Here is a 13734-nt window from a genome sequence, read left to right as displayed (position 1 = left end):
TCAAGTTCCAGTGGCTGCTATCTGCTGTGCTACACAGGTACAGCCTCTACTAATTGATTCTACACCCTGGCTGCGGGTGGCATCACTGGACGGCGCCCCTACTCTGCCGGCGCCCCTGGCGAGTGCCATCCTTTTTCTCTTCTTTTTCATTATCCTTTATTTTATATTTCCATGTTTTAACAATGACATAATGAGATCTTTTAGTGCATACCAATAAAGTGATAAACCTTTAATAGAAATTGTCTGAGTTCCGGTGCACCCTGGTAAACTAATTGCTCTCTTCTTTTTTTTACTAATGTATTTACCTTGGTTCTGATTTATGCTTTCAACTATAACCAAATCTCATTTCTTTATAACTTGTTCAGAAAGCTATCCTTTGTGCCAAAAGGTTTTGTTATCATTGGCTGAATCCCACCATGGCTAGTAATGTGGAAACATCTAGGGCAGAGGTTCCCAAACGTGGTCCTCAAGGCACCCCAATGGTCCAGGTTTTAAATGTATCCATGCTTGGCCACAGGTGACTTGATTAGCACCTCAGTCAATTTGATTTAACCATCTGTGCTGAGCCATGGATATACCTAACACCTAGACTGTTGGGGTGCCTTAAGGACCACGTTTGGGAACCTCTGATCTAGGGTAAATAATTTGTGAGCCACTCAGATGGTCAATAATAAAATATCTCAGCCAAACATTTCACACCCTATCCCAGTGGTTCCCAAACTGTGTGCCGTGGCACCCTGGGGTGCCTTGGGACACTTGCAGGGGTGCCTTGGGTTGGTGGTGCAGAACCAATTCAAATTCTGCATGGTCAATGTAAAAAGCAAAACCAGTGTTAATGGCTGACAATCATAAAATATATTGACAATCAGAAGCAAATCTTGTCCCTCACCACATAAGGATGACCTATAAAGACATCTTACTTAATTTAATATTTCTAAATTTTTCAATATGAAACTATTGGCTTAGGGGTGCCGTGAAAAATAAGCTGATACTCTAGGGCGCCATGATTCAAAAAAGTTTGGGAACCACTGCCCTATCCTAAGGCATATTCTCAAAACGATTTCATGTAAATAAATGTAATAACTCACTTTCTGGTAAGGGCTAATATAGCACCAGTTGTCTTGTCAGATCCTTCTTCTTTCTCCATGATAAGAGTCACCCTACTTGGTGACTTGCTAGCTCTATACTTTAAAAAGCTCCTTTGCAACCAATAGTTCTTGCACAGCCATTTACTTTACATGGGTGGTCATTCCGAGTTGTTCGCTCGATAGCTACTTTTAGCACCAATGCAAACGCAAAGCCGCCGCCCTCTGGGAGTGTATCTTAGCATAGCAGAATTGCTAACAAAAGATTAGCAATTCTGCTATTAAGTATTTCCTTGCAGTTCTGAGTAGCTCCAGACCTACTCCTAGATTGCGATCACCTCAGTCCGTTTAGTTCCTGGTTTGACGTCACAAACACGCCCAGCGTCCGGCCAGCCATTCCCCCATTTCTCCAGCCACTCCTGCGTTTTCTGCTGGCACGCCTGCGTTTTTTAGCACACTCCCGGAAAACGCTCAGTTACCACCCAGAAACACCCACTTCCTGTCAATCCAGAGCGACTGAAAAGCTTTGTTCGCCCGTGGGTAAAATAGCATAGTTTTGTGTGAAATTTCTTAGCGCTTGCGCCCTGCGGTGCATACGCATGCGCAGAACTGCTGGATTTTAGCCTATTAGCAATTCTGCTAAAAACAGAAGCGATCGAACAACTCGGAATGACCCCCATGATGCACAGTAGAGAGTCAACTAGTAATATAAAATGGAAGCTGCTCAGGCAATTTAGTAATACTTTTCAGTGCATGAGAGTGAGGGGTTATTCTAAAGAAGAAAAAGAAAAAGTTTCCCCAGCACACCAAGAAGTATCAGCAATAACTTGAAGGATAATAGAAAATTCAGTGATTATAAAGATATGGGGGGTCATTCTGAGTTGTTCGCTCGTTGCCGATTTTCGCTATGCTGCAATTTGTTGCTAATTGCGCATGCGCAACGCACGCAGGGTACATGCGCTTAGTTATTTAACACAAAACTTAGCAGTTTTGCTGTGGCTTCAGCTGCGCTTTTCAGTCGCACTGCTGTTCGGTAAATGATTGACAGGAGAGGGGCGTTTCTGGGCGGCAAATCAGCGTTTTCCCGGCGTTTGCAAAAAAACGCAGGCATGTCAGGGAAAAACGCGGGAGTGTCTGGAGAAACGGGGGAGTGGCTGGCCGAACGCAGGGCGTGTTTGTGACGTCAAACCAGGAACTAAACGGACAGAGCTGATCGCAATCTGTGAATAGGTCCGAAGCTACTCAGAAACGGCAAAGAATTATTTAGTAACAATTCTGCTAATCTTTCGTTCGCAATTCTGCTAAGCTAAGATACACTCCCAGAGGGCGGCGGCCTAGCATTTGCAATGCTGCTAAAAGCAGCTAGTGAGCGAACAACTTGGAATGACTCCCATGGGATAAGCCACCAGGCCTTGGCAAGGCTTCTCTGTAATATTCAAGTCTTATTGCTGATACTTCTTGGTGTGCTGGGGTAATTTTTTTTTTTTTACTCTTTTTCTTGATTAGAAAGTAAAATTAGGCAGTACAATATACCATCCTCAATGTCACAGTTCTTGGATGGAAGCATGGACTTTCCTGTACTAGGAGTTGGCTTTACCCAGTGCAGAGGCACAGAGGCTAACATGCTGGTGGTGTTCACCAGGGACCCCAGCAAGGGAGTGTTCACTATGCTGTGCCCAGCACACAGGTTGAAAATGTAGAAATCACTTGAACCAGACGGAAACTGGCCTCTCAGCTGGGGTTAAAGTGAGCCAGAATGTGGCGGAACTGCGTTCCGTCAGTTTCACTTGGAGACGGAACGCAGTTCCACCTCCTCCGGCTCACCTCACCAGATGTGTGCTGGCACCGCACAGGGAGATGCTAGGCGCCCACTGAGATTGTGTTACCAGCAGCGCACGGCTCTCCCTACACAGAAAACTGCGTCAGGGGCTCAATACTGAGATCCGGCTTTCGGCTCCCGGCTCTGTCAGTGCGCGCTATGAGAGAGACATCATGACATCTTTCTCATAGTGCTGGGGAGCCCGACACCAGCAGATCACAGCGGTCGGACACAGGAGCGAGGCTTGGTAAGTATGGTGGCTTTTTTTTTTACTTGTGTGACTACAGCGCATCTACTGGGGAAAGCTACTAGGGGCTAACCACTGGGGGCAAGCTACAGGGGGCTAACCACTGGGAGCAAGCTACAGGGGGCTAACCACTGGGAGCAAGCTACAGGGGGCTAACCACTGGGAGCAAGCTACAGGGGGCTAACCACTGGGAGCAAGCTACAGGGGGGGGCAAACTACTGGGGCAAGCTACAGGGGGCCAAACTGCTGGGGACAACTTCTAGGGGCAAACTGCTGGGGGCTAACTTCTAGGGGCAAGCTACAGGGGCCAAACTACTGGGGGCAAGCTACAAGGGGCCAAACTACTGGGGGGCAAACTACAGGGGGGCAAGCTACAGGGGGCCAAACTACTGGGGGGCAAACTACTGGGGCAAGCTACAGGGGGCCAAACTACTGGGGGCAAGCTACAAGGGGCCAAACTACTGGGGGGGGGGACTACAGGGGAACAAACTACTGAGGCAAGCTACAGGGGGGCAAACTACAGGGGCTAACCACTGGTGACAATCTACTTGGGCTATGCTACAGGGGGCTAACTACTGGGGGCATGTTACAGGGGGCTAACTACTGGGGCAAACTACAGGGGGCCAAACTACTGGGGGCAAGCTACAGGAGTCCAAACTATTGGGGGCTAACTACTTGGTGCAGACTACAAGGGGGCAATATACTGGGGGCAAACTACAAGGAGGCAAGCTACAGGGGGCAAACTACTGGGGACAAGATACGGGGGGATAACTACTGGGGGCAGACTACTAGGAAGCAAGCTATTGGGGACAAACTACAGGGGCGCATTACTACTGGGGGCATAACTACAGGGGTGCATTACTACTGGGGGCATAACTACAGGGGTGCATTACTACTGGGGGCATAACTACAGGGGTGCATTACTACTGGGGGCATTACTACTGGGAACATTACTACTGGGGGTATTAGTACAGGGGCGCATTACTACTGGGGCATTACTACAAGGGGGCATTACTACTGGGGGCTTAACTGGGGCATAACTACAGGGAGTGTTACTACTTGGGGCAAACTACATGGGGCAAACTACATGGGGCTAAACTACAGGGGGCATTACCACTGGGAGGCTAAACAAGCTGGGGGTAAACTTCTGGGGTCATAACTGCAGGGAAATATAAAGAGTGGAGACTCCTATCACAAATGGTGCCTACAAGCTGCCCTGAACTGCGTCCCCCCTTAGAGTATCACCACACTCCCACACAAACGGTAAGTACAAGAAAGTAGAAGGGATGCAATCCTTAGCGCTATATTATAATACTTAAGTGTACATAGGTCAACAAATGCACAATACGTCCCTTTTAGTAGATCCTTCAAATTTTTCTTCTTTTCTATTCTTCTTATAGTCATCCGATATTGTATTCCAGTGATGTAGATAATATATAAAAGACAAAAATGGTATATGTGTAGAACAGTCTATATTTCCATATACCACACTGTATAACAAGTCCTTTAAATGGATGATCAAAGGCGTAGTCTAGGCGTACCCCAACTCACACTATGCAGCGTAAAATTGTATATATAGAGGTATCTTTATCTTTCATTCCTTCACCAGATCACCAATGTAACTGTGTTTCTGAATTAGCGTACCCCACTCACTAGGTTAATAGAATGAGGAAAGCACATAAAGGTATCTTTGTCTTCAGATGCGTACCCTACTTACAGGGTTTAAAGATGACCACAAGCGTATCAAGGTTTCTTTTCCCTTTTGGTTTTTCACTGGTAGTAGCCTTATGCTTCTCCACAGTCTCTCTCGGTGTCAGGTATATGGGAGAAAAATTGAAAAGGACCAATGTGTAGACTGAACCAGTGAATTAGTGCAAAAAATATGTGCAAAAAAGTTTTGATTAAAAGATACCTGTATATAAAGGTATCTATATATATGTGTGTCTTAAAATATGATGATCCTTATACAAAAAGTACTCATTCCAGTGTTTAATAAAATACACCCTGGTGATATAAAGTGATGTAAATTTATAGTGAACGTACCCCACTTACACAGAGTGGGGGAAGTGATATATATATATATATAACGGTTTCTTTGTATAGAAGAAGAAGAAGGTTCTAGCGGGCGTACCCCACTCACAGTCTAGCTGATTCTTGTCATACACATCAGGGTTTCTTTTATATCCTCTCTCATACAGCTCTTCTGGAAATCTTCCAGCCAAATGCATGCAATTCCATAAATTTAAGAATCCACGTGAAGATAAAAAAATTCTTATATTTTATTCCACACCACTCGCCACATGCGGGTAGGTAAAAAACAACAATGTCCAGAACAATACAGTACATACAAAGGTATGGAGGCAGAAAAAAGGTGGAAGTTTTCTTCTACATCAAAAACCATGAAAAAATTTAAAACAATTCTTTACCTTACTGAGTCTTTAAAGGTAAAACTGGAAAAAATGGCTGTCCACACTCCTCCTGTCGACGCGTTTCGGTCTGTGTTTGGACCTTTATCAAGACATCTGCATGACATAACTGCAGGGGCATTACCACTGGGGGCTAAACTACTGGGGCTAAACTCCAGGGTGCTAAACGACTGGGGGCATTACTACCGGCGACATTATTATGGGGGCATTACCATTAAGGGCATTACTAATGGGGGCACTTCATAAGGGGCATCACTTCTGGGGACATAAGGGGCACTACTACTGGGGGCATTGCATAAGGGGCACCACTACTATGGACTCTATATAAGGGGCACTACCAGTACAGTGGACATTGCATAAGGGGCACTACAACTATGGTCATTGTAAAAGGGGTGCTACTGCTGTGGGCATTGTGTATTACGGGATGCTACTACTGTGGGCATTATGTATATTAGGGGTGCTACTACTGTGGGCATTATGTGTATTAGGGGTGCTGCTACTGTGGGTATTATGTGTATTAGGGGTGCTACTACTGTGGGCATTATGTGTATTAGGGGTGCTACTACTGTGGGCATTATTACTATTGTGTGACCACGCCCCTTTCTTTTTGAGACCATGCCCCTTTTGCGCACAATACCTTTATTGCATGGGCGCCGGGAGGACGGGGAGTGAGTTCCACCACCTCTCTAGGACCACTTTGAGCACTGCCTCTCAGGATACCAGACAGGGACCAGAACGGGTAAAACCCAGGCTAAAACTGGATTAACTTGATGCTGGTTATTTCTGAGTATAGTAATGTAATGGATTAAGTAAATCTAAACTAGGATCAGGATTGCTGAGACAGTCTAAGTACTGCGAGGTTGAACTGAACTGGGAACTTATTTCTCATGTGATGGCATGGCTCGTCTTAGATCCCAATGAACCTTATTGTGTTTGTATATTTCAGTGACCAATGTCCGGACAATCACATGACATTGAAGTCGGCAATAACAAAGATCATGAAATGTGACATTGACAATGAGAATCTCACAGACCCGGAGGTGCTCCCACCAGCAGACTGTGTCATCAGTGCATGGATATTGGAGACCATCAGCAAAGACGAAGATGATTATATAAGGAGTTTCAGAAACATTGTGAAGCTACTAAAACCTGAAGGATACCTGATATTGTTTGGGGTTTTAAATATAACTTATGCAATGGTTGGGCAGGACAGGGTACATGTGGTCAGATATGATGAGAAATTTGTAAGAAAAGTTCTCACTGATGAAGGGTTTATTATTGATCACTGTGCAGTCCAGAAAAGAACAGCAGATAGTGACCTTTCTGACTATGAGGCAATTATATTTATCACAGCTCGCAGAGAGTAATAAGTGTCTGATTCTGAGTCAGAGGCTACATCCTGATTGTGTTTGTACCGAGATAAAGTAGCTTTTACAAACGCACGTAGAAGTGTATTGAGAATGCATTGGGTTTTTCCAGGTGTGGTTTCAGAGAGGAGGGGGCCCGTATACAGGTTCCATGTGTGCCAGGGGCGTATCTAGAGAGGAGGGGAACCATGTGCAGTCTCCAGGTGTAGACCCCCTTCTCTCCCGTCTCGTAGCCGGTAGCAGCGCTGTTAGTTCTCTGAGCGCTAGAGACCCTGGCACAGTATCAGAGTCTGCAGTGCATGTGCCAGTCTCCGAAAAATGGCACGGCGGACATTTTTTCAGGGACCTGAGTCCTGGCACATTTAGACGCAGTTTGTACACCAGGGGAAGGGCTTCTACCCCTATAAGCATATAGTCGCAGACGCAACTACACTAAAAGAAGCGGCCACAGCGTGTGACTCAGATCATCCCCTACTGTAAGTCTGAGATGCGAATAGACATAAATATAGCTGATCTTCCTGTCAATTTACAAATGTTAAACCTTAATAATAAGTAATCACATATATTACTGTACATTTGTATTGCGCTAATCAACAGATAAAGTAATCAATAATTTTTGCAGTTTATTGTTTGATTAAAAAGCCTGAGATTCATGTGTGATCTGTGAGTGGTTCTGTCACCCGGGAAACATTCCATATCCCGGCTGTCAGGATCCTGGCACTCAGCATACCGGCGCTAGGATCCCGGTCTGCCGGGATACGACAACTATTCTCCCTCTTGGGGTGTCCACAACACCCCTAAAGGGAGAATAAATAGCATGGTGCGCGTAGTGTGCCACCGTGCCCGCGGCATGGCAAGCAGAGAGAGAGCCTACAAGTGGCTCCTTTGCACTCACCCCGCTGCCGGCATTCCAGCGGTCTGGATCCCGGCGCCAGTATCACGACAGCTGGGTTATCGTAGTAGACCCCCTGTCACCCACCAGGGATCATTGCTGTCAATCACTCAGCAGACTCGTAGTTACTACAATAACCCACATATCATTTTATTATCCCACTGATCTCTGACATGGAGACAAGGAATAAATGAGGATTCATGTCACGGAGAACAAGAGACTGTCTGTGGATTACTGTGATGTAACCTTAAAACATTTTCTATTGAAATATGTTGTCAAAATACTGTAGAACTTTGATCAATCTAAGTAGCTCCCCGGTTCTTCCAGCCAGCATACATTTACAGCAAGACCCCACGTCTTTCTTTTTTCCACAATCTTTTTTTTTTTTTTTCAAAAATGATTTTTTTATTAATTTCCAAATATAGAAAGAAAAACCAGACAGAGAAATGTACACGAACATAGGCCATATATTGAGTACACCTTTGAGCCAATACTGTAGGTCCAATCATATATAGCAACTCTGAGTCTAAAAGCTCAGTTCACTAACCGTGTAAACATATTCTCTTAACTATCAATCATATATATAACCTTAAGAGTAGCAGAGTAGAAAGTGCAGTAGAGAGGGGAATATATAACAAGACAGCGACACATGAGGGTAAAAAAAAAAAAAAAAAGACAAAGGGAGAAGGATATGCGTGTCAGGGGAGCACCTCACTCAAATATTGTAACATAGAGATAAATATCTAGTTAGTTAGAGGGGGCATCTGCATTAATGGGTAGTATCAGGTTGTGGAGAATGCAGAATTGCCGTGTCAATGGGATCACTAAAAATTACGGAGTGACCCTGTCTCTCCCGGAATTCACTCCATTTAAACCATCTCATGTAAATAGAAGAAGGGGATGAAGAATACACACATCCCGCTGTTTCAAACAGAAAATGCTTATGGGTATTATTAATAACAGTCTGAATGTGAGGTATGGCCTGTGATTTCCACAGTTGGCCTATCGCTGCTTTAGCTGATATTAAGACATGTCGTACGATATACCTGTCGCAGCTGAGAAGAGTGTGAGAAGGGTAGTGAAACAGGGCAAGCAGCGGATCCAATGGCACTGTTGTTCCCTCTATTTCCCCCAAAAGAGAGAATACTTCCATCCACAGAGGCCCCAAGACTGGGCAGTTCCAAAAAATATGTAGAATGGAGCCCTCGCCACCACATTTTCTCCAGCATAGCTGGGAAGTCGAGGGCCAGATCTGGTGAAGCCTCTGCGGAGTGAAGTACGCCCTATTGCATAATTTATAGAACATTTCTGAGTGCTGGAGACATTTAGAGATTTTAAAGCACAGTGATGAAATTGTATCCCACTCTTCTTCTCGAAGTACAATAGAGAGATCTCTCTCCCACTTCAACTGCGCGGGTAATTTGCCTTTTTTATTCAAAAGAACAATATACTGGTACCACCTGGATATCCCACCCCTATGGCCCGGGGATGACAATCTAGAGAGCATACTAGCTGGAAAAGGGAGGGGATCTCTGGACCCATGAACATGCGATTGGAGCCAATGGCGTAGCTGTAAATACTTGAAAAAGTCATGCTTTGAAATCCCAAACTGAGACTGAAGCTGAGAGAACGGGATCAAGCTATTATTCAAAAAAAGATCTTTCAGTCTCACAACTCCAGCATCAATCCAGGAGTCTAATATAAGATCAGGGATAATACAAGCAACCGTTCTGATAGAGAGGTCCGCTGCGGGTAATATTATATTTGGGTCAGACTCAACAACTGAGTGCCATGTCTTCAGAGTACTTCTAATCGCGTCTCCAGGACCCACCCATTTCGGGACACTATGTATAGGTAGTAGAAATAGATCTGTAATATTAATCTGTCCTAAAAATACTTTTTCAATAACTACCCATGGTTTGGGGGATTGAGCGACAAACCAATCTCGGGCCTGGCTGAGAAGGCAAGCGGAGTGGTATGCATCCAAGTCGGGGTATGCAACCCCACCAAAGCCCTTGGGCAATGACAGAACCTGCCTAGAGATCCGTGGTTTTGCTCCCTTCCAGATAAAGTTTGCTAAGGTTTTGTTAGCTTTAACACTAAGAGCTTTAGGGAAATGGCGGGGGATGGCCCGAAACAGATAGAGGAGTTTCGGTAGCAGTACCATCTTCGTTGCAGAGACACGCCCCAGCCAGGAGATTTCATGTAAAGACCACTCTTTAATCAATTTGTCGAAGGCGTTAAATAAAGGTGTATAGTTACAATCATAAAGGTCTTTATCGAGCGATAGATGTATACCTAAATATTTAATGGATCTCGTATGCCAAGCATATCTGTATCTATCCTTAAGCAAGGCCAGGATATGTGGCGGGATATGAAGCGGTAAAGCTTCCGTTTTGGAGGCATTCAATTTATAGAATGACAGTCTGGAGCACTTATCTAACACGGCATGGAGTCCGATAAGGGAGGATTCGGGGTTTGTCAAACATAATAGAATATCATCCGCGAAGAGGTTGATTTTATGACTCAGTCCCCCTATCTCGGGTCCCGAGATTTCCGTGTCCGATCTAATGGTCTCAGCCAGGGGTTCAATAGCCAGAGCGAAGATCAGGGGAGACAAAGGGCACCCCTGTCTTGTGCCGTTTAGAATCTCGAAACCCCTGGACAGACACTCATTGACATACACCTTGGCGGAGGGGGCAGAATATAATGCAAAGATGGAATCTAGAAACCTACCCTGGAATCCAAACTTACCCAGAACTGATCTCAGATATCCCCAGTGTAACCTATCAAATGCCTTCTCTGCGTCCAACGATAGGACGAGGAGGGGCACTCTATTAGCATTACAATACTCAATGACATTATAAACTCTCCGAGTGTTGTCCGGGGCCTGCCTGCCCGGGACGAAACCAACCTGGTCAGCAGCTATAAGGGATGGCAATAAGGGGCCAAGACGGTTAGCGATTATCTTAGCAAAAAGCTTTACGTCTGTATTCAACAAAGCTATCGGTCGGTAATTTTGAACGGATGTGGGAGATTTACCCGGCTTAGGGATAGCTACTATCCGCGCTTCAAGCATCTCTTTCGGGAACCTCCCAACCTCCGATGCCTCGTTAAAAACAGCCAACAACACTGGAGCCAAGTCCGCCTTATAGGTTTTGTAAAAATTAGATGGAAAACCGTCTGGGCCAGGGGCTTTATCTCGTGGAAGACCGTCTATAGCTGCCTCAAGTTCAGACATAGTCCATGGGGAGCCGAGGGACAGGCAGGTCTCGGAATTCAGTGTCGGCAGGGATAGGTTTTTTAAAAATGACTGGATTTCAGCCTCGATTGGTTGGGGGGTATCAGGGTCTGACTGTAAGCTGTAGAGTCGGGAGTAGTACTCTGCGAAAGTATCTGCTATTCTATATGGATCAGAGACTCTCGAACCCGTGGGAGAATAAACAAAGTGGATTCTGGTCTTAGCTCGCCTACCTCTCAGTTTCCGCGCCAAGAGACGCCCTGCCTTATTTCCAAATCTCTGATTCAATCGGGCGAGGTTGCGTTGTACTTCCCGAAGAGAAAAGGTGTTCACCCTTTCCCTTGCGGCCAGCAACAGCTTAAAGGCAGTTCTATTATGGGGGTCAGCCTTGTGTGCTATTTCTAATTTTGCAACTTCTCTCTCGGCTTCAATACGTTCATCATTTTGAGAGCGTTTCAGCCGTGAAGCTGCCTGAATGGCAGCCCCCCGCATTACAGCCTTACAAGAGCACCAATTATTAAAGACTGAAGTATCTTCGGGTTTGTTAGTTTCTAAATATACCCTTAAGGTTTGTTGAATGGCAAGTGAAGCCTCTTGATGGCCAAGCAAGAAATTTCCTAGTCTCCAAGGGCTCGGAGATACTTTACGGGCCCCGAGCTTCCACACGACCTTTAGCGGAGAGTGGTCCGACCATGTCATCGGTAGTATGTCAATTTTCATAATGACTGGCAGCGACATTCTGTCAGTCAGTACGAGATCAATTCTAGAGTATGAGGAGTGACATGTGAATAAAAGGAGTAATCTCTAACCGTAGGATGTTTAGTTCTCCACGCATCGTAGAGTTCGTACTCTCCTAGCAATTGGCGAAGTCCGAGGGTATTAATAGGGGAAGGTCTGGGCTTAGCTATAGGACTTCTGGTGGGGAGAGATCTATCAACAGCGGGGTCTACAACTAAATTGAAGTCCCCCAACAGCATGACTGCACCTTTAGCGTGCCTCTGAATCAGGGAGAATAGATTCCTGCAAAAGGAGAGCTGACCAGAGTTCGGTGCATAGCAGGAAGCAAAGGTGACCACCGTATCCTCAAGCTTTCCGATTAATACTAAATACCGTCCTTCGGGGTCTACAATTTGGGATTCTAGAGTGAATTGGCAGTCGCTAGAGATTAGTATAGCCACTCCGGCCTTTTTTACGGGGCCATTGGCCATGTAGCAGGTAGGGAAGTGATTATCAAAGAATCTAGGGGGGTCTGATTTCCTAAAATGGGTTTCCTGGATAGCAACCACGTTTGCCTTCATTTTATAGAAGGAAGATAAGGCCAGTCTACGCTTTTGTGGGGAATTTAATCCCTTAACGTTTAATGATACTAAGTTAACCATAATAAACTAACCCGGAGACGAAGCATCCGCTGAAACCAAGAAATGCGATTAAAGGTACAATTCCCTGTACACATTTGAAATAAGAAAAAGAAGGCATGGGGGGGACGAGACACAAAAGGAGACACACTGAGAAGGACAAAGAGAGAAGAAAGAAAAACATAGTATACAAAACAAGAAAAGTCGACTCCGTACAGAGACGAAGCCATAGTAAGGCGCCAAAACATACAGCGCCTCACCAAACAAATTTGGGAGGTTAGTGGCCAACCTCCCCGCAATCAAGTAATCAAACATATGTAAACTTTATATTCAGTTGCACATGGCATATAAACAGAATGTCGTTAAGAATGGAATGATAATCTATTAGCAATGAGTCACAGGATCCCGGGACCGGCAAAGAGCTATGCCGTAGGTACAGCAATAAAGGGACTCAGAGAGGAGCATATAGACCAGTCCAGGGGCCTGTGAAACCACAACAACCGTTAACTTAGCAAAAACAAAAAAAAGAAATAACCCCGCCATACCGTAGCCTAAAGGGTGTTAAACATGTAGTAACCAGGTCTTTAACTTGTGATAAACCCTGGAATTAGTACAATCATATGGAGACAGTGCTAGTCCTGTAGATGAACATTCATGGCGGGGAAAAATACTGCAGTGGGGAGGGCCTACTTCCCAACCATCGACCAGTCCTGCTGAAGTCGGCGGTCAGGAGAGCCGGACCCCTGATCTCCAGCTACATTCCATTTGTGAAGAAGTCTCATGCCGTCCTCAGCCGAAGACACCACGATAGTTGAACCTTCTCTAGAGATCAATAAACGCGTAGGGAAACCCCATCTATATACGATTCCCGCCTTCCTAAGGGCCACAGTGACAGGCTGAAAGGAACGTCTCCTGGTGAGGGTGTAGTGTGAAAGGTCTCCAAAAAGTTGAAGCGGGCTCAAAGCTTTCGCTGTGTCTGAGGAAGGTCTAGCCGCTTTAAGCAGGGATTCCTTAATATGAAAGAAATGGACTCTCATTAAAACATCTCTCGACGCCCCTTCGGGAGCACTGCGGGCCTTCGGGACCCTATGGATACGGTCCAATATCAAGTCCGCAGATGTAGCGGAGGGAAGCAGCTTCTTGAATATTTCGATTGTATAGTCATGTAGGCTGCTATTAGATACGGATTCCGGTACCCCTCTGAGCTTGAGATTATTTCTGCGTGAGCGGTCCTCCAAGTCTGCTACTTTTTCCCGCAGAGCCGCCACCTCCCCCTCAAGGGTATCATGGGAATCAATAAGA

The 13734-nt window shown here is 45.4% G+C and overlaps 1 protein-coding gene across 1 annotated transcript in view; it reads left to right on the top strand.

Annotated features, from left to right (window-relative positions):
• Positions 1 to 6944, top strand: part of LOC135054537 (nicotinamide N-methyltransferase-like) — a 79479-nt gene extending 72535 nt beyond the window's left edge. Inside the window, exon 3 of the mRNA XM_063957682.1 lies at positions 6524 to 6944. Within this exon, the coding sequence (XP_063813752.1) occupies positions 6524 to 6944 (421 nt within the window). The remainder of the gene's footprint in view (positions 1 to 6523) is intronic.
• The last annotated feature ends 6790 nt before the right edge of the window (positions 6945 to 13734 follow it).

The sequence above is a fragment of the Pseudophryne corroboree genome, chromosome 3 (genome assembly GCF_028390025.1).
Source record: "Pseudophryne corroboree isolate aPseCor3 chromosome 3, aPseCor3.hap2, whole genome shotgun sequence".
NCBI lineage: Eukaryota > Metazoa > Chordata > Amphibia > Anura > Myobatrachidae > Pseudophryne > Pseudophryne corroboree.
The sequence above is the reverse complement of the archived record's forward strand: the minus strand, read 5'-3'. Positions and strand labels throughout refer to the sequence as shown.